This window comes from Nicotiana tabacum, chromosome 18 (assembly GCF_000715075.1).
Source record: "Nicotiana tabacum cultivar K326 chromosome 18, ASM71507v2, whole genome shotgun sequence".
Classification (NCBI taxonomy): domain Eukaryota; kingdom Viridiplantae; phylum Streptophyta; class Magnoliopsida; order Solanales; family Solanaceae; genus Nicotiana; species Nicotiana tabacum.
In genome coordinates this window covers 72997644-73025595 of record NC_134097.1, presented here as the reverse complement: position 1 = coordinate 73025595, position 27952 = coordinate 72997644, and the positions used below count along the sequence as shown (strand labels likewise).

At 37.9% G+C, this 27952-nt stretch overlaps 1 protein-coding gene and 1 long non-coding RNA gene across 2 annotated transcripts; one reads left to right on the top strand and one right to left on the bottom strand.

The window, feature by feature from the left end:
- Nucleotides 1–133: 133 nt before the first annotated feature.
- Nucleotides 134–27838, bottom strand: LOC107829624 (uncharacterized). The gene is made up of 4 exons (XM_075236184.1): nt 26669–27838; nt 14560–14956; nt 12574–12693; nt 134–354 (listed from the first exon to the last, which is right to left on the bottom strand). Exons 1-4 carry the CDS (start codon nt 27836–27838, stop codon nt 134–136), a joined length of 1908 nt encoding a protein of 635 aa, XP_075092285.1.
- On the top strand, nt 20104–22201 carry LOC142172797 (uncharacterized). The gene is made up of 2 exons (XR_012701768.1): nt 20104–20219; nt 21572–22201. It is a non-coding gene; the product is annotated as an uncharacterized LOC142172797 (long non-coding RNA).
- Nucleotides 27839–27952: the final 114 nt, after the last annotated feature.

Genomic DNA, 27952 nt, shown 5'->3' with positions numbered 1-27952 from the left:
AACTGCATTTTTCTCATCTTTTGTCTTGATTCTCAACTGGTCTGGATGTGCCTGTTCCATATTGACTTATCCTGAGTCTTGTTTGAGATTACTGGCTGTGTGAAGTGTCAGTCCAGTTCTGGACCCATTCTGGTTAAAATCTGATTCCATATTGCTGGGAATTTGCTACATTCTGCCATCTTTCATTGGTTCTAAGTTGCATTCTTGCACTGGGTTTTGCTTCTATTTGGTTACATGCTGTTGCTGCTGCTATTTGGTTTCCTGCTGCTGCTGACCTTTCCGCTCCATTTCTTCTTTGCATTTCAGTATTCAGTGTTCTCCAGCTACACATTTCAGATCCAATTTTGGTGTTAACTGTAACAATTCAAAAGCATGAAATGAAAGGAGTTCTTGAAGAAGATTTAGATGTCTGTTTCGTAATGTTTGTGGTATACTGATTTCTGTTGTATAAATTGATTAGCGTGATTCAGTAATGAAAGATTAGTTAGATAATACTTAATCAAGTTTAGCCTCTTGCATCTTAGTTCATATTTGTTTGCCAGTACAAGATGTAATAGTATAATATATAGAAGGTGTGGATAATTGGCATAGAACTTTCGACTGGTTTCCCATCAAATAATGACATGTATAGGATAGAATATTTCCACCTACACAATAATGTTCTGTGTTATTTTCTTTCCATTTATCAAAACCGTTAGGCAACATATAGGTACATGTTCGAATCCCCATTAGTAACAATGCCTAGCATTCAATTTCCTTAACCTAGTTTAAATAAATCTAGTTAAGCTCGATTCGAGAAAATATTCGGATTAAGTATTGCATTCCATCCACCTCCATATAGCTTCTTTGTGCAACCAAAATATTTCGTAAAGTATGGCGTCTTTTCATTTTTATAAGTGATCAGAAATTGACAAGAATCCAGATTAGGCAAAAGCCTATAATTGAATTAGCATGTACCTTTTCTTCTAGTTTTAGAGACAAATGCATTAGAAATGTAGCCATTTTAGGATATCCTTTCTAAAATAGAGATGAGCCTCGCCAAATAAAAAATGCAAAATTGCGGGGCCCTCAATAAATAATCATGATAATTATTTAGAATTCAGGATAGGCCATTTAATAAATTTCATGGCCTTCAACAAAATAATAACGCGTTAGACTCTTTAGGCGCGGCTTAATTAAATCATATTCTTAAATTCGGGTGCACATTGATGTGACCCAAATCCAAATCTCAACGAAGTCCAAATGTGTCGACGATCACGGGTGCATTGATTGTGACGTGGTTCGAGATGCATTTTCACGACGTTGCAATTCTATAAAAATAAGTGATAATAATAAAAGCGGTTCAAACTTAATAAAAGCACATAAGTCACAACATGTATTTAAATCAGATATTTAGCCATTATAACAATTTAAGCGACCGTGCTAGAACCACGGGATTCGAGGGTGCCTAACACCTTCCCTCGGGTCAACAGAATTCCTTACTTAGAATTTCTGGTTCGCAGGCTTCATTTGGAAAAGTTGAAAATCTCCTCGATTTGGGATTCAAGATAAACCGGTGACTTGGGACACCAAAAGCCAAACCTTTCCCAAGTGGCGACTCTGAATTAAATAAATAATCCCATTTCGAATATTGTCACTTAAATTGGAAAAACTCCACCCGCGCACTTAACCCTTCGGGGCCGGGCACGCAAAAAGGAGGTGTGACAGCTCTGGCGACTCTGCTGGGGATTATGACCCAGAACCACTGGTTCAAGGTCCAAGAATTCGAGCTTAGAATAATTGTTATATTTGGCTTTATTATCTGATCTTTATTACATGTTTTGCATAAAAGTGCTAAATGTTGTCTTTTACCGCTTTTGATATTATCTGAACTGTATATAAACTGTGCCGAAACCCTTCTTTTCTTACCTCCGGGGAGAAGCTCGCTGGTCGAGACTCCCTATTCTGTTAATGTCAATACTTGAAATAAGAAAGAGGTCGGACAAGTTACAAAGCCGGATGTTCTCGCGGGTCCCCGGTACGTAGCCCCCTCCTCGACTCGAGTTGTCCGCTCGGGTACACAGTCTAGAACAAATACCAAGGTTTAAACCTAGTATAATGAAACTTCATGCCGGATCCCTAGTAGGAACGCTTATTTGCATAATATTGCATTTGACTTAGGGGACTCAACACAGGGGTTGGGTCCGTCTAGGACAGGCAACCTGAAATGGAAAAGACCATCATGCTGCATTCCTATCTGTGTTGTGCATTTATTTGCTTCGGTTCCGCATGCTGACCGGTTTCTAAAAAAAAAAAAAATAGCAGTGTAGGGAGATAATTACTTATTTTGGAAAAATAAAACCAATGTCCAAGTAGTGTCGAAACCTCGTCGGAATTTTTCCAAAAAAAAAAAAAATAAGAATAAAACCAAAAGTTGCCTTTTAGTCTGATTTATTAAAAAAAAAAACATATAAAAATTGTTCTTTTCTTTTAAGAAAAAAGAGGGTATTTATTTCAAAAAATAAAAAAAAATGGAAAACTCATAATTCAAAAAATGTGTTGTTTCTTTTGTAGTACCCTTTTATAAATTCGGACTAATAGTCCAAATATTGCAAAAAAAAAAAAAAAAAATATTTTTTTTTTAGTATTTATCTTTCTCCAAAAATAATAAAAATACTTATTCTTGATTACTAGGTTTATTTGATTTTCTCTATTCACGATATGACCGAACTACGCGGGTCTGATTCTCACCAAGTGTGAGATACATAGGCAAACCCCATCGGTTCCGGCCCCAATTTTTTTTAAATTCAAAAAAAAAAATATTTTTCTTTAGAAAATAAAAAAAAAAAGAAATAAAAAAAAATAGAAGTTTTCTTTAAAATCAAAAAAAAAAAATATAAAATAAAATAAATAGTCTTCTTCTTTCTGAAGTCTTTCATATGAAAAATGAAATAAGCAGCAACAAAATCAAAAATAATACTCTTTGCTTTCTAGTCTCTTTTTGTAAAATGTCAAAAAAAAACAATATTTGAAAAATTAAATTTCAAAATATTAGGATTTTCCTTTAGAAGTGCTTTTGTAAATAAATAAAACTCAGAATTCCACATCATTTTTTTAAAAGTCCCTCTTTCAAAATTTAAGAGGCAACATCATATACATTCTTTCTTCCGTAGAAAAGGTAAAACAAAACAAAAAAAAAAATCAACCAAACATATTTTTTTTTTTAATTTCCAGAATTTAAGTCAAAAGCAAAATAAACTTTTTAGAAGTCTTTCTTTAAAAATAAAACAAGAATCAGAATAAACAAAATTTTCTTTCTTCTTTTAAAGTAGTTCTTTCAAAATCCAAAAAAAAAAAAAAATCAAATCTTTTGAGCCCTATGCTAAATGAGCACTTGCTTCTTTATTTTATATATTTGTTTCGAACTACGTAATGATCTGATTCACGTAGGCATCGTGATACGTAGGCAATCCTCATCGGATCCGGTCGCATTTTTTTACTGCAAAATAGAAAAAAATATAATAAAAGAAAAAAAAATGCCGGAATGACGCATGCTCTCGTAGCAAACATATAGTAATCCACTTAACTGTATAGGTGCATCATGCCCAACGTGAGATTAACTATCTGTTATTTGCTGCAAATTAACCGTGCGCTTGTCGATGAGTATATCCAGGGTTTTTTGAAAGACGGTTGGTTTGGTGAAAGTCTGGCCTCGCACCCATACTTCACAAGGTCAAGGGGAAGTGTTCAGCTGCCTGTTGTTAGGACCAGAAGCGGTACTCACACTTACTTCACCAGGTCAAAAGGAAGTGTGGGAATGTCTTCAGAAATTCCATTGCAAACAATCCCTGTTTCTGAGGAGAGTTCGATCTCAGCCGTCCTCACGCCTGAATCCGCAACTGCGGAGGAAAATAGAATCCTACGGCTCCGCATGCTGGAAATGCTGGACGACTGGAATAATGGGAAAGAGCCGCCAAGTGTCATCCCCGGATTCCCTGAATTATTCTCCAGGTCAAGTGGGACTTTAAATGTTCCCATAAATTATCCTGCTACCCCATTCGGGTACCCAGCCACCTCAGCCTTCTCTGCTGGATCGCCTTCTGACCCTCATCCCCGAATGTCAGCCACCGATGCAAGCATGAACATCTTTACTGCATCGCCTTGCCCGATTACGGCACAGCCTGCCACGTACAAGCCAAGCTTTGACTCATCCTCTTTTACATTCCAAGCACCATCGTTCTCAATGGAACCAACTCGATTCGCTACCAGCACTAATCCTCTACCGCCTCAGTGCGAGCTTGCGCCCAGGCAGGATCAGAGCCCCAGGATTGCAGAACAAAATGAGATTGCCAAAAGAATGAGAAGCCTTGAACAAAGTTTGAAGGATATGCAAGGACTGAGCGGACAAAAGAGCGTCTCTTACGCCGACTTGTGCATGTTCCCTCATGTGCACCTGCCAACGGGTTTCAAGACCCCAAAGTTCGAGAAATACGATGGGCACGGTGACCCCATTGCACATCTTAAGAAATACTGCAACCAATTGCGGGGAGCCGGCGGAAAAGAAGAACTGCTAATGGCATATTTTGGGGAAAGTTTGGTGGGAGTCGCTTCGGAATGGTATATGGACCAGGACATATCTCGCTGGCATATATGGGATGATCTTGCCAGAGACTTTGTAGGGCAATTTCAATATAATATTGACATCGCACCAGACAGAAATGCTTTGTCAAACTTAAAGAAGAAACCCTCGGAAAGTTTCAGAGAATACGCCATCAAATGGCGTGAGCAAGCGTCAAGGGTAAAACCTTCCATGGACGAGATAGAGATGGTCACTACTTTTCTCCAGGCTCAAGAGTCCGACTATTTCCAAAACATGATGTCGGCCATGGGAAAGCCTTTCGCAGAAGCGATTAAGATTGGAGAGATGGTGGAGAACGGTTTGAAAACGGGAAGAATTTTGAGTCAGGCAGCCATAAAGGCAACCTCCCAAGCCGTCCAAAGCGGGTCTGGAGGAATAGCAAGAGGGAAGAAGAAAGAGGAAACATCCATGGTAGTGTCAGAGGTGGGAGAATATCATAATCCCGGGCTTTGTTCTTCGGAAAGAACCTCGCAACATTATTTCCCCCACCAAAATGCGACCTACGCTCCTCAGCCTTACATGGTTATGAGCACCCAGCCTTATATCCAGCGGTCACAACCAGTCAATCGGGGGCAGGCCCCACATCCTAGGAATCAGCCTCCTCACCGAAACCACTACAATCCTCGACCTCCTTAGAATAATTTCCGTCCTCGGGAACCACCCAGGAGACCCAACTACACACCAATCGGTGAACCCTATTCCGCCCTATTCCCTAAGCTTGTCCAAATGAATTTGTTGCAGCCCATACCACCAAACGGGCAGAACCCGGGATCACCATTATATCAGCGGGGTGTCAGATGTGCGTACCATTCAGGGGTAGAAGGGCACGACACCAACGACTGTTGGACATTGAAACAAGCTGTAGAGAATCTGTTAGACCAAGGGAAGATTGTGTTGAGAGACGAAGATATCCCAAATGTGACCAATAATCCGTTGCCCGCCCACGACAACGGGCCGATAATTGGGATGATTTGTGAAGACGAGGAAGTCGATCTGGCACTGAAAGCCATAATTGCTATTACTGATACAGAAAAGGGACCCAGGGTAACTCCGAAACAAGAAAAAGGAATAAGTGATGTATTCAAGCAGGCCTCCATGGTATGGGGGACGGTCAAAACACCTCGGCCGAATGAGCCAATGTTTGTCGGACGCATACCACAGGAGCCAAAATACAACAAAGAGGAAGATGATAAGGTGTCCCCGCTCGACGAGAGTGAGGAAATATGTGAGGCAACAAGGGAAAAGCTATGCGAAATGCACATGGTCCAGCCAGGAGAGGGCACTAGCACCGTTGAAGTATCGTACATGGGGCCAAGCACCAAGCTTCAAAACTAGAAGGCTACACCATTCTTGATCAAACGGAAGTCCTAATGAACCTGTCTTGCCACTTTCTCTGCATCACGAGTAACCCCCGAGGGTGACTCAGATGTTTTTCTTCAGTTTCATGTTTTTAATTTCCTGAATGTCGACCTTTTTCCTTATCTTCCCCAAAATGCCAAGAAATGAAATCATGCTTGATTACTCACTTTCTTCTTCTATGTTTTCTTTTGTGTTCTCTTCAATTCTGATAAATGCAGCTTTAAATAACATGACATGTTTGCGGACTTCATGCCCGGATCACGAGAACTCCGATCAGACTTCAAATAATGAGTCAAAATTTGAGATATAAAGAATTTGAAAAGTAGGAACAACTAAAGAAAATTGGTTCATGGTTTGGAAAATGTCCGTCACTAAAGCAGAGTTTGAGAGTAGTAAATGGGTTTAGACCCGTACAGAATGATAACCTTAATAACTGCGGTTTGTCACGGGCAATTATACCCAGAAAGAATGGTCCATACGTCATTGAAGAACGTTACCAAATGGAGCATTTGTATCTGGGCGACGTCGAAAGAAACGACGTCAGCCTTGCTTGGAAAGCAGGTGCAGCGATATGTCTAAATCACTCTGGCGATATCTTTGCACATTTTGAGATGACGAAGGCTTTCATTCTCGCTACCCAAACACTATCAACCCTTTGCAAAACCCATTTGAGCTGGTTACTCTTCTTTGATTACCCTCTTTGGAACCTGAAAATATTGTTGAAAATAAAGTGAAAAAAAAAAACAGAAACAAAAACAGAAACAAAACAAAAACAGAAACAAAAACAAAAAAACAAAAAACAAAAGTGTTCCTGAACTACGTTTGACTTGATTCCGAAAGGATACGTAGGCAATCTCTCCTTGGGGTTCAGTCACACCAACAAAAATCCGGGAATTCCCCAGAAGGTAAAACTGGGGCTGAAGTTATAATAATTTGGCAATAATCCCACCCAAAAGGTTCCAAAGCTGCAGTTCAATCCAAATTCTTTTCACCCCAAACCTTTTTAAAGTCCTTCTGATCAATCAGCAAAGTATTTCAAAATAGGAAGATGGAATTATTTGGGTCTGATACAACAAAATGAGGAGAATAAAGATGAGAGAGTCTTGTCGGTAAAAACCTTTGGGCACCGTGAGGCGACGAGAGAAGAGAAATTGAAATGAGAGAGCTTGTTTAGTAAAAACTCGCAAGGAGTACTAGCAGGCGACAGTAAGAAGAGAAATGAGAGAGGTCGACTAGCGAAAACCCGCAAAGGGCGTTGTCGGCCAAAAAGATGATTCCACCTCAGAAAGTCCTGGCAAGGTTCCCGGGTTTTTGAAAAAATATAGATCTGTTTTGATTCATGAGGAAATGCAAGTTCTCGGAGGTCAGGCATCCAGTCCAAAAGGCATGTCATGTCAGTTTGAAACTGGCATACACTCCAGATAAGTCCCTCTTTTCTCCCCGAAAGGGGCGTTTCTCTTTAAACTCATATGTTCTCCTTTACATAGTTTTCTTTGAGTTCTTTTTTGATCTAACTCTTAATTCCGTAGTAATCGCAAAGAAAGGTGGAAGGACCGGTTTTACAGGGCTCCGTTTGGCGAGAGTCGAATAAAATGTACAAACTCGGTGGCGCGTCAGTCCCATCCCGACTGGCCATGATAGTTGATTTGCTTCCAAAACCGACAAATCCCCACAGGCTATCCCTTGTACAATTCCCCAAAGAAGTCCACCCCAGCACATCCCCAGCAAGTTTGCTAAAAAAAAAAAAAAAAAAAATCCCCACAGAGTCTCCCTGATAAAATCCCCACCAAAATCCCCAAGCAGAAAGGGACAGAAAAGCCAAAGCCTTATAAGGCAAATCATCACAAAATCTGGAAACGCAAGTCTGAGTAGTCCAAGAGTTTTCGCATGTGAAATCCAATCAATAGCAGAGTTTCTCAACAAGAATTGGGCCAAGACAAAGCAATTGGAACAGTCAAGACCCCCAAACCAACCGCCATTTTCAAACTAATAATCTTTCTTTGTTTAGGAAAATTGAGACAGGTGCGACACAAAGTAGCTGTGCAAGAAGCAGGTGTAGCCCAAAAGAGATAAAACGCACAAGCATTAAAACAACCCCGCAGCAGAAAACGACCAAAGGTAAGTTTCCCATAATATTTTCATGCATTTTGATGAATCCTCCCGGCATAACCCGATGAATCTCCCCGGCATAACCCGATGAACTTTCCCGGCATAACCCGATGAATCTCCCCGGCATAACCCGATGAAGCCTCCCGGTATAACCCGATGAATCTTCCCGGCACAACCCGATGAATCTTCCCGGCATAACCCGATGAATCTTCCCGGCATAACCCGATGAATCTTTCCGGTACAACCTGATGAATTTTCCCGGCATAACCCAATGAATCTTTCCGGTACAACCTGATGAATTTTCCCGGCATAACCCGATGAATCTTCCCGGCATAACCCGATGAATCTTCCCGGCATAACCCGATGAATCTTCCCGGCATAACCCGATGAATCTTTCCGGTACAACCTGATGAATTTTCCCGGCATAACCCGATGAATCTTTCCGGCATAACCCGATGAATCTTCCCGGCATAACCCGATGAATCTTCCCGGCATAACCCGATGAATCTTCCCGGCATAACCCGATGAATCTTCCCGGCATAACCCGATGAATCTTCCCGGCATAACCCGATGAATCTTCCCGGCATAACCCGATGAATCTTCCCGGCATAACCCGATGAATCTTCCCGGCATAACCCGATGAATCTTCCCGGCATAACCCGATGAATCTTCCCGGCATAACCCGATGAATCTTCCCGGCATAACCCGATGAATCTTCCCGGCATAACCCGATGAATCTTCCCGGCATAACCCGATGAATCTTCCCGGCATAACCCGATGAATCTTTCCGGTACAACCCGATGAATCTTCCCGGCATAACCCGATGAATCTTCCCGGTATAACCCGATGAATCTCCCCGGCATAACCCGATGAAGCCTCCCGGCATAACCCGATGAATCCTCCCAGCATAACTCAATAAATCTTTTCGGCATAACCCGAGAACCTTTCCATGCAATCAGCATTAGGGTTTTAAACCCTAAACTGAATTTTCCTTTAGTCAGCATTAGGGTTTTAAACCCTAAACTGAATTCTTCCTTTGTTCGGCTTTAGAGTTTTAAACCCTAAACTGAACCTTTCCCCAGCTAGCCGGTATTAGGGCTCCAACCCTGAACTGAGCATGCATATCCTCTTTCATCAATTTTATGAACTTCCTGGTAAATAATTAACGAAATTTTCCTAGTGAAACTGGGGCAGAAATTTTCGTTTGTTTGTTTGTTTTTCCCGCAGGTCTAACCTCGAGCCACACGGATCGAAATGACCCACGAGATGAGTCTCGACTCAGAATCAAAGAAGAAAAAAAAAGACAAAAGAAGACATCTCGAGATATCAGAGTGAATGGAGAGCAGATCGACTCCAACATTTGACTAAGGTCCTAAACCCTGCCAATTGCGTCTCACTCAGTATCCCAGAGGTTAAACAAGTCGCCGCAACTCGCAAGCATCAAGATTCAGATCGGAGTCTACAAGCAGAATCAGCTAAGACCTAAGATCAAGTCGTAAAAGAATCATAGATAGGAATCTTGTAACTAGCAGTTGACATACATATAAGTAGTTAGTTCAGTTTCTAATTTTTGTTTGGTTGTAATAAGGCGGTCAGTGACGCGGCAGTGACAACAGCAACAGCAGTAGCAGCGAGCATTGCAATCCCATGGTAGTCCCAGCTACCAAAACTTCTCGAACTACATTGACCTGATTCCTGTTTAGCCCAGGATATGTAGGAAATCTTTGAAGCAAGATTCGGTCAGATCTTTCAAAAAAAAACATGCTTCATACGGAGTGGTCTATAGGCAAAAATCGCTCATACATGCTCACTTTATCTTTGCACGAAAACCCTTCGTGTTTCCGAACAAAGAGGGGCAGCTGTGAGCACGTGATTTTTGTTTCGCACGACAATCGCTCCAAAAAGAAATAAAGAAATAATAATTGGCCCTGCTGTACAATTTTTGGATTTCTGTGCGGCACCTTGTTGATTTATTTGTGACTTCGGCCCATTTTTATTTATTTACTTTGTTAAAACAAAATTCAAAAATATATGTGTCCTGCATAATTCGAACCGTAATCCGGTCGTTAGATAGAAAATCATGAATAGGCATCTTCGTCCGTGATTTTATTTTGTCTGACTTTACCTGTTTTGAAATATTTTAGTGTGTGTGCAAATAATTGTATTGAGTGTGTATTTAATTTTAATTTGATTTTTTGGCTTAGTTTTGTTTTAAAATAAATAAGAACAAAAAGAAATAATAAAAAAATATATAAAAAAGGACCCTTTCCCTTCCGGACTTGGGCCAGTTTTAACAAAATTGGCCCAAACGAACAGCCCAAAACCCAGGCCTGCCCGGTCCAGATCACCTGATGCCCAGAGAATCCAAACGACGTCGTTTTGGTACAGGTTGATCTGGGCCGTTGATCTCAAATTGATCAACGGCCAAGATCAATTCCCCATAACCCACCAATAAACCCGACCCGTCTCACCCGGACCGACCCCAACCCTTTACCCTTGAAACGACACCGTTCCACTTAAGCTATCAGATCCAGACCGTAGATCTAGATTGATCTAACGGTCGAGATCAATCCACCCACTAACTATATAAGCCTAGATCCATACCCTGCCCCCTAGCCAACACCCCCGCCTTCGTCTTCACCAAACCCATCCCCTTCAAACCCTAGCCGCCCCTGCACACCTTCACCAGAAACCCGACGGCCTGAACGCCGGTGACCTCCACCTGAACACCATAGAACCCCCATGCCATCCTGAACCTAAATCTACCAACCACACACTTCGAATCACCCCCCAGGTCCTCGAATCTTCATTTGAAGATTCGAGTCAAAACTCGATCTACACCAACCAACCCCAGCTTCATACCGGACACTCCCCGGACCCTCCTCGTGACCAAACCATACTTGGTTTGGTCCGAATCTAACCAGGGAAACACGAATCCCAGATCTAAGTTTCTGAACTCCAGTTTTCCCTGTGCATGTTCCGTGCTTTGTTCAAACCGAAGAGATTAAGGTCTAATGGACCTTAATCGAGGTGTTTCTCATCCGAGAAACACTTCGTTTAAAAGTCCATTCAACCTTAAAGGAGGTCTGTTCAAACACCAGTGGATTTTTCTGATTTGTTCCTTAAAAAGATTTGAGGTGAGTCTTGTTTTCTTTTCTTTATTTTTTGTTTTATTCCGTGTGATTTGTTTTTAAAAGTCTGTTCATATTTGTTTTAATTTTATCAACTTTTATTTGTCCACTTTGTTTGAACCTCTGTGTTTGTCTGAATCCCTCTCCTCCTATTCTGATAAGGCATGTGTATTGGTTGTATTCCAAATTTGTACTGACTAACTAATCCCTCGAAGTACGATTCTGTTTTAATCAGTATAATTCGAACCATGTATCGATACTGTTTAAATGTCTGATTTTTGGCTACGATTGTGTATGTTAATGCTAATATAGTCGAGTCGACATGTGTCGTCAATTAGTTTCAACTGTCTGAACAAAGTAAATCGATTTGCTTCTGATGAACATTTGCCTTGAGTCAATTAAGAACCAGTTTTTGCTTACTTATAGATTGTTTGAATTGATCAGTTAATGTAAAAAGGATTGTTTATGCTTAAATTCTGAATTGGAAGGCATGTGCACTTGTGCACAGCATGTGCATTGGTGCACCTCATGTGCCTTGTGCACAGCCTGTTTTTCTGCATTAAGAAGGCTTTTTAGTTTTAAATGGTTTGACAGCATATGCTGTCAGATATATTCTACTGCCCATATTTGCTTTTGGTTAGTAAAATGGGAAAGTTTAAGGCTGCCAGGGGAATGATGGGGTTTTATACTTAATTAGCTAAAGTGGAACTGAAAAGAAAAAGGCACATGGGAGGGGTGTTTGATATACTCTAAACAGGCTGTTAAAAGGGGTAAGGAAGGCTTATAAAAGGGGAGGACATCATAGAATTGAAAGGAGGACCTAGGGGAAATATAGAGAGATATACAGAGGGATTAGAGATAGACATATACAGAATTAGAAGGGGGCTGATAGAAGAAGAGGGGAGGAAAAGGGATACCATCTGATATTAGAGTAATACACAGAGAGCGGGAGATTGATAGATACAAAGATTTTGATACACACACACACACAGATAGAGATTGATAATAAAGGGAGGGGAATACACTGATAGAAGAGGGATTTGATAAGAAAACAGGAAAAGAGAGTTGTCTGAAAACACACGGACAAAAATAGAACAAAGAGAGGCCTAACACAAAAAGGGGAACTGCATTTTTCTCATCTTTTGTCTTGATTCTCAACTGGTCTGGATGTGCCTGTTCCATATTGACTTATCCTGAGTCTTGTTTGAGATTACTGGCTGTGTGAAGTGTCAGTCCAGTTCTGGACCCATTCTGGTTAAAATCTGATTCCATATTGCTGGGAATTTGCTACATTCTGCCATCTTTCATTGGTTCTAAGTTGCATTCTTGCACTGGGTTTTGCTTCTATTTGGTTACCTGCTGTTGCTGCTGCTATTTGGTTTCCTGCTGCTGCTGACCTTTCTGCTCCATTTTTTCTTTGCATTTCAGTATTCAGTGTTCTCCAGCTACACATTTCAGATCCAATTTTGGTGTTAACTGTAACAATTCAAAAGCATGAAATGAAAGGAGTTCTTGAAGAAGATTTAGATGTCTGTTTCGTAATGTTTGTGGTATACTGATTTCTGTTGTATAAATTGATTAGCGTGATTCAGTAATGAAAGATTAGTTAGATAATACTTAATCAAGTTTAGCCTCTTGCATCTTAGTTCATATTTGTTTGCCAGTACAAGATGTAATAGTATAATATATAGAAGGTGTGGATAATTGGCATAGAACTTTCGACTGGTTTCCCATCAAATAATGACATGTATAGGATAGAATATTTCCACCTACACAATAATGTTCTGTGTTATTTTCTTTCCATTTATCAAAACCGTTAGGCAACATATAGGTACATGTTCGAATCCCCATTAGTAACAATGCCTAGCATTCAATTTCCTTAACCTAGTTTAAATAAATCTAGTTAAGCTCGATTCGAGAAAATATTCGGATTAAGTATTGCATTCCATCCACCTCCATATAGCTTCTTTGTGCAACCAAAATATTTCGTAAAGTATGGCGTCTTTTCATTTTTATAAGTGATCAGAAATTGACAAGAATCCAGATTAGGCAAAAGCCTATAATTGAATTAGCATGTACCTTTTCTTCTAGTTTTAGAGACAAATACATTAGAAATGTAGCCACTTTAGGATATCCTTTCTAAAATAGAGATGAGCCTCGCCAAATAAAAAATGCAAAATTGCGGGGCCCTCAATAAATAATCATGATAATTATTTAGAATTCAGGATAGGCCATTTAATAAATTTCATGGCCTTCAACAAAATAATAACGCGTTAGACTCTTTAGGCGCGGCTTAATTAAATCATATTCTTAAATTCGGGTGCACATTGATGTGACCCAAATCCAAATCTCAACGAAGTCCAAATGTGTCGACGATCACGGGTGCATTGATTGTGACGTGGTTCGAGATGCATTTTCACGACGTTGCAATTCTATAAAAATAAGTGATAATAATAAAAGCGGTTCAAACTTAATAAAAGCACATAAGTCACAACATGTATTTAAATCAGATATTTAGCCATTATAACAATTTAAGCGACCGTGCTAGAACCACGGGATTCGAGGGTGCCTAACACCTTCCCTCGGGTCACCAGAATTCCTTACTTAGAATTTCTGGTTCGCAGACTTCATTTGGAAAAGTCGAAAATTTCCTCGATTTGGGATTCAAGATAAACCGGTGACTTGGGACACCAAAAGCCAAACCTTTCCCAAGTGGCGACTTTGAATTAAATAAATAATCCCATTTCGAATATTGTCACTTAAATTGGAAAAACTCCACCCGCGCATCTTACCCCTCGGGGCGGGGCACGCAAAAAGGAGGTGTGACACCTGTATATACTGAAACTCCAGTATAATATACTGGACTTCCAGTATAATATACTAGACTTCCAGTATAATATACCAGAGTTCTAGTATATTATACTAGAGTTCCAGTATATTATGTTGGAATATTTTTCGGATTTTGAACAGTGTTTTCATTCAGATTTATCTTTACATGAAAAGTGACTAAATTTCGATTACTTTTGAAACTGTGGCTATTTTTCAATGACCACTTGTAAATCTGGCTATTTTTGAATTTCTCCCAAGAATGCATGATATATGTTGTGATCGTCAATTCATAATATTGTAGAGAAATTTAAGAAAGAAATAAAAACTTTTGAAACTTGTAGTCTAAAACAAACCACATATATTTATTTGACTATAAATCATCTCATTAATTAATAGTTGAAAAGCTTTTAAGTCAAATTATCCAACTATAGTAATGTATCATTAAAAAAAGCACATGACATAAATTAATTGACACAGAGGGAGTACAAGGAGAAGCATGCACTTAGCTACTACATTGACATCCACTAGGAATAGCATGATCTGAATTCTTCTTCTTTGAGGCTAACTCTTCCTTCTTCCTTATTCTCACCTCACTGAGAACACCTCTAGCCCATTCAGAAAAATATGTCTCATTGTATCCAATTTTGGCACCTTTATAAACGGCCATGCAACGCCTATCGTCGTCGGAGTAAGGGCAGGGATCACCATCAGGGTCACGCCAAGCTCCCTCGTGTTTCATCCCCGACCAGCTAGCTATCCAGTGATACACATATTGGCCTACGCCTGCAAGTTTGAGCCACCCTTTGGGAAAAAACTCTAACACACTGCTGTTTTTGTCCATGAGGAACATGTTTGTTAATTGTGCTCCGTGTGGGGATATCAGTATGTCTGTCAAACTCATCACCTTCACCTGTAAACATTAATCAATGTGACTTTTCTCAGTAAATTTACTAGAGTATATGAATTGACGGATGAATGCAAAATATCAAGAAAATTGAAGTAGCGACATTATGTTTGTAATAGATCCAATGTTTGTTAGGAGTTATTTTGATCTTGTTATAGATATATATCTTTGTAGCAAATGTAGAGAATTTCTAATCTGATGCTAGAAGAGAAGCTAGTTGTGTGCATAATATTGGACTACGAGCTTAAATGGAGCGACATGAATATTGCAAATTTATATAGTCAACAATAACTTGTTTGGAATTAGTGCATAACTGTTCTGTTATTAGTATGTCTATTAAACTTAAGTTTCTTTTTTATAACACAATAGTGAAGGATTGCATATAGGAGTTCGTAACACGCAGCGGAATACAATAACAATCCTAGGCAGATCTTTTCGTGTTTAAAATTTATTTAAATATCAATAGATCGGATCTAAGACGTACCTGGTGAAGAAAGTATCGTTTCAAATTCTTCGATAGTGCAAAGACTCTATGCATATCCACAACGAGACCACCCTTTCTATCAATTCTTTGATCAACGAAACCCGCGAACAAATTGAACAAAATATTGTGTTGAAATTTTTCTCAAAAATCTCAACTCAATGTTAGAAGAACAAGAAACACTTTTCTTGTAATTGTATTTTCTCCCTTGGCTTGTGTTGCACTCTCACTTTCACAAAGTGATTTTTCTTCTCAAGAATTAATAATAATGATAAAAGAATATCAAATTACCATATATATTTTATATCAAATAACGTTCACAAAAATATGTTCAAATCATCAAATATGATATTGGATCTAGGGCATATCTACTATATCCCTAACAATCTCCCACTTGCACTAGAACCAATCGCTCTTGTACTTCATTCCCAATTTTCACTTGTGCTTGTCAAACTCCTTTGCACCAAGAGCTTTAGTGAATGGGTATGGGGCATTTTTCTTTCCATCAACCTTTTGAATCTAGACGTCTCCACGTCCAATGATTTCTTTTATCAAGTAATCCCTTGGCAGAACGTGTTTGGATTTTTGGTGTGATTTTGGTTCTTTTGCTTGAGCAATGGCTCTAGTATTGTCACACAATAATAGAATTGTACCTTCTATTGAAGGAACCACACCAAGTTCAGTTAAGAACTTTTTCATCCATACAGCTTTCGTAGCAGCTTCACTAGCTACTATATATTCTGCTTCAGTCACTGAATCAACTACTGTAGCTTGTTTGGAACTTTTCCAACTCACCGCACCACCATTTAAGGTGAATACATAACCAGAAATAGATTTGCTATCATCTCTATCTGAAGAGAAACTTGCATCACTTTAACCTTCAAGTTTCAACTCAGAATATCCATAAATGAGGATATGGTCTTTAGTCCTTCTTAAGTACTTGAGAATGGTCTTCACCCCCTTCCAATATTCCTCACAAGGATTTGCATGATTCGACTAGTCACTCCAAGTGCATAAGCCATATCAGGACGTGTACATGTCATGGTATGCATGATAGCTCCCACCGCACTAGCGTATGAGATCCTACTCATGCGTTCTCTCTCTTCAGGTGTTTTAGGACAATCCTCCCTACTGAGAGTAATTCCAGTGCCTATCGGTAGATAGCCTATTTTGTATTTATCAATATTATACCTTTTCAGAATGGTACCAATATATAAAGATTGGGAAAGTCCAAGCAGCTTCCTCGATCTATCTCTATAGATCTTTATTCCTAATTTATTAGTTGTTTCTCCCAATTCTTTCATGGAGAACTGTTCAGATAGCCAAATCTTGGTACATACAATGTCGGTATGTCATTCCCTATGAGCAATATATCATCAACATACAACACTAAGAATATAATTATGCTCCCACTAACCTTTTTGTACACACAAGGTTCTTCTTCGCATCTAACAAAATTGAACTTTTCAATTGTCTTGTTAAAGCGAATATTCCAACTTCGAGAAGCTTGCTTTAGTCCATAAATGGATCTTTGTAGATTGCAAATTTTATTATGATCAGACAAAGATGTAAAACCTTTTGGTTATGTCATGTACACATCCTCTTCTAGCTCACCATTAAGGAAAGTTGTTTTCACATCCATTTGCCATATTTCATAATCATAGTATGCTGCTATAGCAAGCAAAATCCGAATTGATTTGAGTATTTCCATGGGAGAGAAAGTCTTGTCATAGTCGACTCCTTCTTTCTGACGATATCCTTTGGCAACAAGACGGGCTTTGTAGGCCTCCACCTTTCCGTCTGCTCCAATCTTTTTCTTAAAAAACTCATTTACAACCAATAGGTTTTATATCCTTTAAAGGTTCAACTAAAGTCCATACTTTATTTTCCTTCATGGATTCCATTTCGGATTCCATGGCCTTTTGCCACTCCTTATAATCAGAACTTTGGATAGCCTCTTCATAGGTCTTACGATCATCATCATTATGATCAGCCTCATTTGATACATTATCTTGTACTATTAGATTTAATCTAGTTGGTACATGACATTCTCGTATAGACCTTCTAAGAGGTGCTTGTACAACCTGTTCACCTTGTACTGGATTTGGTTGTTGTTCAATTTGGTTTGGAACTAGTTCATTAACCTGTTCTTGAACTTCAACCGTTGAAGATGACAACTTCCTTGGCAACTTTAAAACATCCAATAAAGGTTCTTCAACTTGGGTCTCATGATCTTTATATTGTGTTGATTCATTAGTTTCTTGAACTTCATCAAGTTCTATTTCTCCATTATAATTTCCTTCTAAAGAAATTCTCTTTCCAAAAAGGTTGCTCCTCTGGCCATAAACACTTTATGGTCAGTAGGGTGATAGAAATAATATCCCATTGTTTCCTTGGGATACCCAATGAACCTACACTTATCAGATCTTGAGTCAAGTTTATCAGACTGTAGTCTCTTAACATAAGCTGGACAACCCCAAACTTTAATATGTTTAAGGTTAGGCTTACATTCTTTCCATATCTTATATGGCGTTGTAGAGACTGACTTAGTAGGAACTTTATCAAGTAAGTATGTTGTTGCTTCCAAAGCATATCCCCATAAATTTTTTGGAAGATCAGTGAACCCCATCGTAGATCTCACCATATCTAATAAGGTTCGATTTCTCCTTTCAGACACACCATTGTGTTGTGGTGTTCCCGGATATGTCCACTGTGAGAGAATCCCATTCTCTTTGAGATATCTGGTAAAATCTTCACTAAGATATTCTCCACCTCTATCAGACCTTAGTACTTTGATACTTTTACTAGTATGCTTCTCAACTTCACTACAGAACCTTTTGAACATTTCAAAAGATTTAGACTTGTGTTTCATAAGATACACAAATCCATATCTTGACATATCATCAGTGAAGGTGATGAAGTAAGAATATCCACCTCTAGCTTGAATTTTTATGGGCCCACAAACATCTGTATGAATTAGTCCCAATTATTCAAAAGCTCTTTCTCCACTTTCAGTAAATGGAGATTTGGTCATTTTTCCTTTGAGACAAGATTCACAAGTTGGATATGATTCAAAATCATACTTGTCAAGGTACCCTTCCTTGTACAACTTGTTAATTCTTTTCTCTCCAATATGACCAAGCCTACAATGCCAAAGGTATATATGATTTATATGATCATCTCTTTTCCTCTTAAGACTTGAAACATGCATAATCGAATTAGCATTCACATTAGGTAAGACATAAACATTATGTTGGAGATAGCCATTCACATATAAATTATCACCATAATTAATAGAGCAAATGCCATTGCCTATAATAATGCGAAAACCACATTTGTCTAACATAGAAGCTGAAATTATGTTCAAAACAAATTTAGGAACGTAATAACAATCATCCAACATAAGTACTTTGCCCGTAGACATTATTAATGAAATTGATCCTATAGTTACGGCCGCAACTTTTGCACTATTTCTAACTTGTAGATTAACTTCTCCTTTGTTTAGCCTCCTACTTATCTTGAACCCTTGCAATATATTACAGATATTATAACTACTGCCAGTATCATATACCTATAGTGAAGAATTAGTAGTAGCTAAAGAAACCTTGAAAATATTTTTCATTAATGTCTCACCTTGTTTCTTGTCCTTTAGAGTTGCAAGATACTCCTTGTAGTTTCTCTTCCAATGCTCTTTCTTCTTACAGTGAAAACATTCAGCATCATATACTAACTGCAAGTCAAATCTTCAGAAAGCTCTTTACCAAGCTTGTACCCCAACTTCTCATGTTCTTTGGTAAGAACAATCATATGATTGACAAGGGGTCCAACTGGAGAGTTTTCAATGTCCAATTGTGTATCAACCATCTTCTTAAGATATTCAATGATTGCAGTCGGATCCATATTCTGATGTTTCCGCTGGAGTTCAGAAATCATAGAAGCGAGAATGATGTGTTTAATAGCAAGACATTCTTCCAAGTGTTTCTGATAAACCTTGGTGCCTTGAACATCATTCTCTGGTAGGATTATCTATTACAACCCATGTTTTGTACGTGAAAATACGGCGTAAGTCAATTGATGTAAGCTCAGAAATGAGATCCTCTTTGAAAGTATATAAAGTGATTTGATGGCGTTACATCCCATTTCTTTTGCAAGAATTTAAGAGTTAATATTCAAGGAAAAATATTTTTAAGGGTACATGTTGTTACACCCTGTACTTCATACGTCACTATCATTATGGGATTATCTAATGTAAGCTCAAAAAGGATGAAGTCCTTCTACAAGGAGAAGAAAGGTTTGCCAAAGTGTTAAGTAAGTTAAGGTGAATATGAGACTTGTTAATCATGATTTAAATATTTTTAAAGACATGATATGACTATGATGTTTGGATATGAAATATAAAGTTTGAGAAAAATCGAATTTAAGTTGCGGAAAAACCGACTAAGGATTTGTCTTGTAATGGAGCTTTTTGAGAAATAAATTTCATGAGCTATATATGATCTTTTTGGGGCATATTATATATCAAATTGAAGGTTCATTCATACGATATACGAATAAAAAGATATAAGCATATGAAGGAGGACCTATGCGAGAGTGCCAAGTGGCACCTTTTTGACTTTTGGGAAAACGGGATATTTACATCCCAATCTCGTCTCCTTCTCCGTTATTCCAGAGACCTCGACCAAATAGCACCCCCAAACTTACCCTCAAGCTCCCCACAAGTATTTCCAATAATATTATCATCCCGGGCACGAAATCATGTAGCAATAACATCAAAATGATCCCTGCGACGTAAGTAATGCTATATCACCTCTCTTTTTCTTTATAGTTTGAGTTTTGGAAGATATTTAATAGTTAAGAAAATTCTTAAATTCTGGTTTTAAGCTCTTAAATATCAATAAAGGTCGATTAATTCATTTCATAATAGTTAGAACTCACAGGACGGTGATCGGAAACCATGAGTTCGAGTTATTTGACTTGTAATTGGACTATTTTTTTGGGCTGTTTCGTGTAGCTTTTGGGCTGTCTATTTTGTTGCTATCAAATGGTGTTTTAGGAGGATAAATGGTGTGGATAAACACTACATAATGGCAAAATCATGGATTAGTAATTGTGTTTGACACTACTATAGTCGTCGTTTTGGATATGAATTGATTGGGGTGTATTGGGCTGCTGTAAGCTAAATATAACATGGATTTCGACTTGCTTCTACTGTATGGGATAATTATATTATGTTCCTACAGGTTCTTAAGTTTATCTTTGTATTAGTTAAGTTAAATGGATGAACTAGACATGAACTAGTGAATAAAATTGCTAATTAAGAATAATTGGAGTTGTGGATCGTTTTCTTTGTTATGGATATATGGTATAAGGTTGGAATTATTGATGAATGAATTCATTATAATGTTAATGATACTATTAAGTTAAAGTAAAAAGTCTATAAGGGTGATATGGGGTATACATATTCCAATTGGAGCTTGCCGCTCGTCGTAAAATAATTATGACTTGTTGTTATTTTATGGTGTCTTGTTATTGATAATTATGTATTGTTGGATTTCTTTGGTAATTGTTGTTGATATATGGTATTGGAGGAGGCTCTTGTTACAGGGGAGATGCTGCCCGAATTTATATAAACGAGCTACAAGTTTAAGTTGCAAACTTAACCTTTATTCAATACGGATTTTGAATCTCCTTATGCAATGGTAGATTGAGTTGAGTTTTTTGAAGAGGTTCTTGGGAGGTATTAAGGACTCACCATGGTTAAGATATGTTAAGGCACTTACTTCTTTCTATTGGCATGATCTAAAGTGAAACGAACATAAACGGTATGCTAATTCATAATGGATCTATTCCTAGAAACTAAGGTTGTCCATGTTGTTCTTTCCTTATAAAGTTATTCTAAGTAAGTGTGTATGATCCTTAAATCCTACTAAGGTTTATATTGATGGTAGGGATGTCCATAATGTTAACCGAAGATGCAATGACCTTACGCCACTCCAAAAGGTTTAGAACGTGATTCTATGAGTCCAACATACATTATATATGTATCTACTTTAATCTACCGAGCCACGTTATAGTCGGCCAGGTATGACACCTATTGTGCAACCACTGATCAGTTGGATTAACGAGCTCCACATGGACAGGTACGATTCTACCGAGCCTTATGACGACGGGGTACATTTTTATCGAGTCTTTTTTGAGGCCAGGTACGATATGATGATGATGATGCCCACGGAGGCATATGTTTTTAAAAGTTTATGTATATATATGTATCATGCATTTCATGTCAGTAGCCCTCGGACGCACTCAGATGTTACAGGTTATATCTCCTTTATCTCTATTTACATTACTGTTCTTATTTACGTTTTCCTGCCTTACATACTCGGTACTTTATTCGTACTGACGTCCCTTTTGCCTGGGGACGCTGCGTTTCATGCCCGCATGTCCCAAGTGATAGGTTGATAGTCCTCCTAGTATGCTATCAGCTCAGCAGAAGTGTTGGTGCATTCCACTTGCTCCGGAGTTGCCTATTTGGTCAGTATGCTTTGCATATGTATTGCTTGGTATGGCGGGGCCCTGTCCCGACCTTTATGATTTTATGTACTGTTAGAGGCTTGTAGACATATGTTAGGTGTATAGATACTTGTATGGCCTTGTCGGCCTATGTTTTGAATTTACAAATGGTCATGTCGGTCTTATAGGCCTGTATATCACATGTATAAGTTTGGATATCATGTTGGGTCGTCATATGTTGAGTATTCCCTTATGTTTTATTCTTGTTATCTCATGACGAGGTTTCTGCCTCATTTACTCATGATAGAATGATAAGAAAGATATGTTACGTTGGTACTCGGTTGAGTAAGGTACCGGGTGCCCATCGCGGCTCTTCGGTTTGGGTCGTAACAGAATCTTTGCAGGCTTATCGATCACATCAATGAGCTTTTCATGCATGAGAACAATTCTCAAATTTCTATACTAGTCATTAAAATTTGGTCCTTCCAACTTGTTGGTCTAAAGTATTTCACGCAGTGATATAATAGACATATTGAGAAATCTAAAATATAGAAAAGAAAAGGCAATGATATAAGAACATATTTGCATATATTATAAAGACATGGACTTTTATCTAAATGATATTTCCACTAATTATTTTAAACTATTTACCCTCATTATAGTTTACGAAATCTTTATTTCTGTTAGTGGAGTAAAAGAATCCTTTAACAATATGTATGAGCCCCTTGGAAGTCAAGTCGTTTCTCACATATATTTTAAAGGTAGGTACTCTTACCAATTGTATCCCCATAAAATTTCCTTAAATAGCTCTATGTCAAATAGTCCCCTGGTAGTCAGGTCGATCCTATTGACATAGTTGAGTTCAACCATCATGATAGCAAAGAACTTATTAAATTTTATACTCCCCGGGTAGTCCAGGCGTCTAGTAAAAAATTGAATAATTCTTTCAATCCATGCATCTAATGCAATAAATAATTTTAACATATTCTCGAGCTATAAGTCTCCTGGTAGTCAGGCCTCTCCTTATAAACAAAAAATAAGTAAAATTATTTACTTTGATGGATAGCTCTAAAATAAAATATCTAATATTTTATTATTTAAAAACCCAAATTTTAGTAAGAGGGAATTGTTACTAAAACAACTTTTAATAACATGAAGATCAAATCTTTATATCATGTGAATTTAGTTCAAGTTGTCTACATGCTTAGTCCTAAATTGATTTACATCACATGTAATAAATAATTCAAAATTATATAACGAACAAGCACGTGACATAAAAACAAAATTCAACATTCTTCTAACATGTTTAATCTATATATCACATATATCGCAAAAAGTAATTCATGCTAGAATATCATTATTAATTAACATCTCATGAACTAATAACAATTAAAAATAATAATAGAATCATATAATCTATTATAGATTCCCGTCGAATCTAATATAAAATTTCAAATTCAAGTTATGAACTATCTCAATAGTTATATGAATACATATTTTATCCACAATAAAATAATATCAGCATTCAAACGATTTGACTATTGCACAAGACACATGTATTATGGTTTGAACTCTTCAACTATAATATTAAAATATTTCGTAAATAAATTTTAGACACAACAAACCACGGCTCTGATACTACTGAAGGATTGCATATAGGAGTTCGTAACACGCAGCGGAAGACAATAACAATCGTAGGCAGATCTTTTCGTGTTTAAAATTTATTTACATGTCAATAGATCGGATTTAAGGTGTACCTGGTTAAGAAAGTCTCGTTTCAAATTCTTCGATATTGCGAACACTCTATGCGTATCCACACCGAGATCGACCCTTGCTATCAACTCTTTGATCAATGAAACCCGCGAAAAAATTGAACAAAATATTGTGTTGAAATTTTTCTCTAAAATCTCAACTCAATGTTAGAAGAACAAGAAACACTTTTCTTGTAATTGTATTTTCTCTCTTGGCTTGTGTTGCACTCTCACTTTCACAAAGTGGTTTTTCTTCTCAAGAATTAATAATACGGCAAATTTTCTTCATCACCCTTTATATAGCATCACCTATAAACCCTTTTCCTATTTGGGTGAGGTAATAATATTCTTAGGTAAAAGTTTATTCCAAAAATAAACTTCAATTAAATTTTATGGAAAGTTGGAAATCACCATTGTTTCCAGGGAACTACGATTCTAGCACATGAATCATGATAGAGCTAGGATAATTCAGAAAAATACATCAAGTTTTATTCAGTGGCAGTTTTACATACTAGTTATATTTACACAATCAAATCAGTAAAAACCAGTGGTATGTAATTAAATACTTTAAGTACGATTGTACGTTGATAAATTGAAAAAGACGGGGAAAGAATCTTTTGAAGTTGGAAAAATTACAGTATATATAAAAACATTTTTAACCCTATGAATAGCTAAAAGTTAATTCATAAGGATTAGAGACCCCAAACAAAACATACCAAACAGGGTAACAATAAATTACAGATAAGAGTAGAGGAAATAAAGTATAATAATGATGCTTTTAATAATGGGTTTATAGTGGGAAGGGATATGGTTATTTTAAAGGGGAGAGAGGACCCCTTTGTTCACATGTCACCCTTGCTATTTGTTCTTGTGATGGAATACTTGACTGGAGCTCTTGGCAAGATGAGTGAGCTGCCTGACTTCCATTGTCATCTAATGTGCAAAGCAACCAAACTAACACATCCGATCTTTGTTGATGATTTGATGCCTAGGCTTGTAGCTAACCTGGAAAAATCTAACATATTCTTGGCAGGTGTTGACGAGGATAACCGGCAGAGGATGCTAAGCAGCACAGTATTTTCTTTATTCTCACTGCCTATAAGATACCTAGGTTTGCCTCTCTCCTCTAAGAAATGGAACAACGTGCAATGCCATGCACCGGTGGACAAAATCACCGAAAAAAATAAGATGTGGTTACTCCAAATTACTCTCTTATGCTGGCAGAATACAAGTTATCAATGCTTTTCTCTTCTCTATTTATAATTTCTGGGGAGCTGTTTTCATCTTGCCATAGAGTGGTCAAGAATATTGACAGGATATGCAGAGGATACGTGTGGGAAGACTCTGTAGGCCAAAGAAAGTTATCCCTTGTCGCATGGCAAAGGGTCTGTATGCCTAAGAAATATACCACTTGTTAGGACCGTAAAAAGCAAGTGTCATGCGGAAGCTAGCAAAGCAAACCTTGAACGACGATAAATCATACAACAAAGGAGAAATATACCAAAAGAGACACAAACATTTAACGTGGTTCGGTCAACTAACCTACGTCCACCGCGGAGATGAGCAATCCACTATATAAAAAGAGAGTACAAAATATCGAGAGAACAACCTCACGAAGAGGCAAACACAAGTGACACACTAACACTTGTCCCGTAAAGTTCTCCCCCTAAATACTACTCTCAAATCCCTATGACTACATTGTGGATGCTACTGAATGAGAAGGACGGATCTTCAATTTATAGAACTCCAAACCTTTTCCTACAAGAAAAAGGACTAGCCAAGTATAGGAGAATTATAATTTCCTTCTATAAAAAGGAAAACCCAATTAAGGTAATTATATTGCCGTTTCCTTCAACAAATAGGAAAACCAAATATGGTAAGAAAATTATGGCAAACACCTAAGAAGTATGGGGGCTTGAACATTAAGGAATGTAAGCAGTGGAATATCACTTCAGTTGGCAAACTGTTATGGTAGGTGGCAACCAAGAAAGGTGTCCTATGGGTGAAGTGCGTAAATGAGTTTATATGAAGACATGTCGAAATATTTGGGATCATCAGCCTCCGCAGGATTGCAGTTGGTATTGGAAAAAATTGAATGCTCTAAAGGAGCATATGGCACAATGGTATAGTAGAGGTGTCTATCAACTGATGCTAGTGGCATGTACTCAATGTCAAGCAGCGCCATGGCGTTGATGGGAAATATGACTAGGTTGAGGAAAGCAGTGCTGATTTGGAGTGTTGTGATGCTGCCTAGACAAAGAGTGATCACTTGGCTAACAATCCAGGACAAGCTACTGACCAAAGAAAGACTGGTGAGACTGAATATACCTATAAATGGAGATACCAATTGCCTGTTATGTTATCAGGTTGCTCCTGAAACTCATCAGCATTTATTTGTAGACTGTAAATGGATAAATAACGTAAGGGAAGCAATGATCAATTGGTCAGGAATACCTATTCCATCGCAGACTGTTAACAGAAGCTTACAATGGATCAAGAATAGGCATTGGAGCCAGTTTAGGAAAGAAGTAGCAGCAACAATACTTGGAGCCATGATCTATTATACGTGGCAAGCTCGGAATTGGAAACTTTTCAGGAAGATAAATGTAAATAGTGCTTTTATAGTGACACAAATACAAAAAGAGCTTAGGGAGAGAACTAGTATGTTAGCAGGTTCTAGGAGAGCTAGAAACTATCCAGTTTTGGTACAAAGACGGTGTAATTAGAGTGGTGTAGTTGTTCTGCTGGTTTTTGAGATCTAGATGTTCTGATCAGATAGGATTGGAATAACTGGATGCTTCTAGTTAGTAAATCATTTGGTTGTTATGGTAATATTCACAAATTAAAAAAAAAAGGGTTTATCTTACATGTACTGATACGGTAACAGAATTTTACATAACCCATTATTATGAAAAAGCAACCTATACTTATCTTTTATAGAAAACTAAAGTATTTAATGATAGACATAGAGTTTACCTGTTCACAAAAAGTGAGATTACTGGAGTAAGCAACTATGAATCTGCAGCCCTCCACCTTCTGACATTCCTTTTCAAAGATTTTAATCACAACTGATTCATTCCTGAAAGATCTTGGTCCAGTCCTCATATACATTGTCATTCCGACCACCGGCAATCCCCCTTCGTTCACCTCCGACAACCTACCTTCTAAGCTCACATTACAGTAAATTCTGGCCTTACACCTTAGTAAATCATATACTTGTATCCTTTTCTGTCTAGACATGCCCCCTTCATTATGTCTCATCACCACAGCATCCTCAAAACAAGAAGCAATCATATTGTTTTCAGATTCTTGATTTCCATAATTTGTTTCAATATGAAGTGGTTCACCAAATGTAGCTTCCATTAAAGATTTCAACCAAGGTCCCATTTTAATCCTAAGTTCACCCCAATGGTACAAAATCCATCTAGGTGGAACAAGTGAACATTGGTTTTTAATATGCCATGCTACAAATGGTACCATAGCTGACAAGCCATGCCAAATGTTATCATAATTATAGTGATTGTAAGATACAAATGTGAGACCTTTTTTTAAGGTGGAATTGTAAGGCAATGTTTCAGGCCATGCTAGTGCATAGTAATTCCATGCACCATCATGAGTGTCATTACCTTTAAGGCACAAAACTCTACCTTTTGATGCATTTGAAGGGAATCTTTGATATTGGACTTCACCTTCTTCATGTGTGTCATACATGGAACTCATGAACCATGTGTGTCCTTGTTGAGCTGTGGAGGAGTAACGTAAGTCTTTCAGAGGAAGAAAAGTAACTGACTCGCGGAGTTTCACGGCCATTGATTTGGTGAGATTATCTTGATCATTGTTGCAGTTGTGATCATGATTGAAAGTTGATATGCTTGTACTTGTGTTGATGATGACTTTTTGCCATTGATTCAAGAATGTCCATGATGGCAAGAGAGATGAGAAAGGAGAAGAAGGTGGGGTTTGTAAAGATTGAATTTGGAAAAGAATGAAAATAATGGCACAAGTGATTAGGAGATAGATGGAGAATTTTGGTGAGTAGAGTGAAAAGAGTGAATTTGTCTTAGAATGTTGTTTGGGATGGTAAGGCTTATACTTGTGGTTACTGATGGTTCTTTCTTGTTGTGATAAGCCTACTGATCTGGTCATTTTTGGCATAGTAAAAGGAAAGGTATTAAATGTGAAGCTTTAATGAAGATTGAAAATGGAGATATTTGTTGACGATAATGGATTTGAGTACTGAGAAAAGACACAAAAATAGAA

Coding starts and splice junctions, on each gene's coding strand:
- LOC107829624 (XM_075236184.1), bottom strand. CDS start 27,838: ATGACCAGATCAGTAGGCTTATCACAACAAGAAAGAACCATCAGTAAC. Junction 14,957..26,668: donor ATCTCACTTTTTGTGAACAG/GTAAACTCTATG, acceptor TAATGTTTACAG/GTGAAGGTGATGAGTTTGAC. Junction 355..12,573: donor AATAGCAGCAGCAACAGCAG/GTAACCAAATAG, acceptor GAATTGTTACAG/TTAACACCAAAATTGGATCT.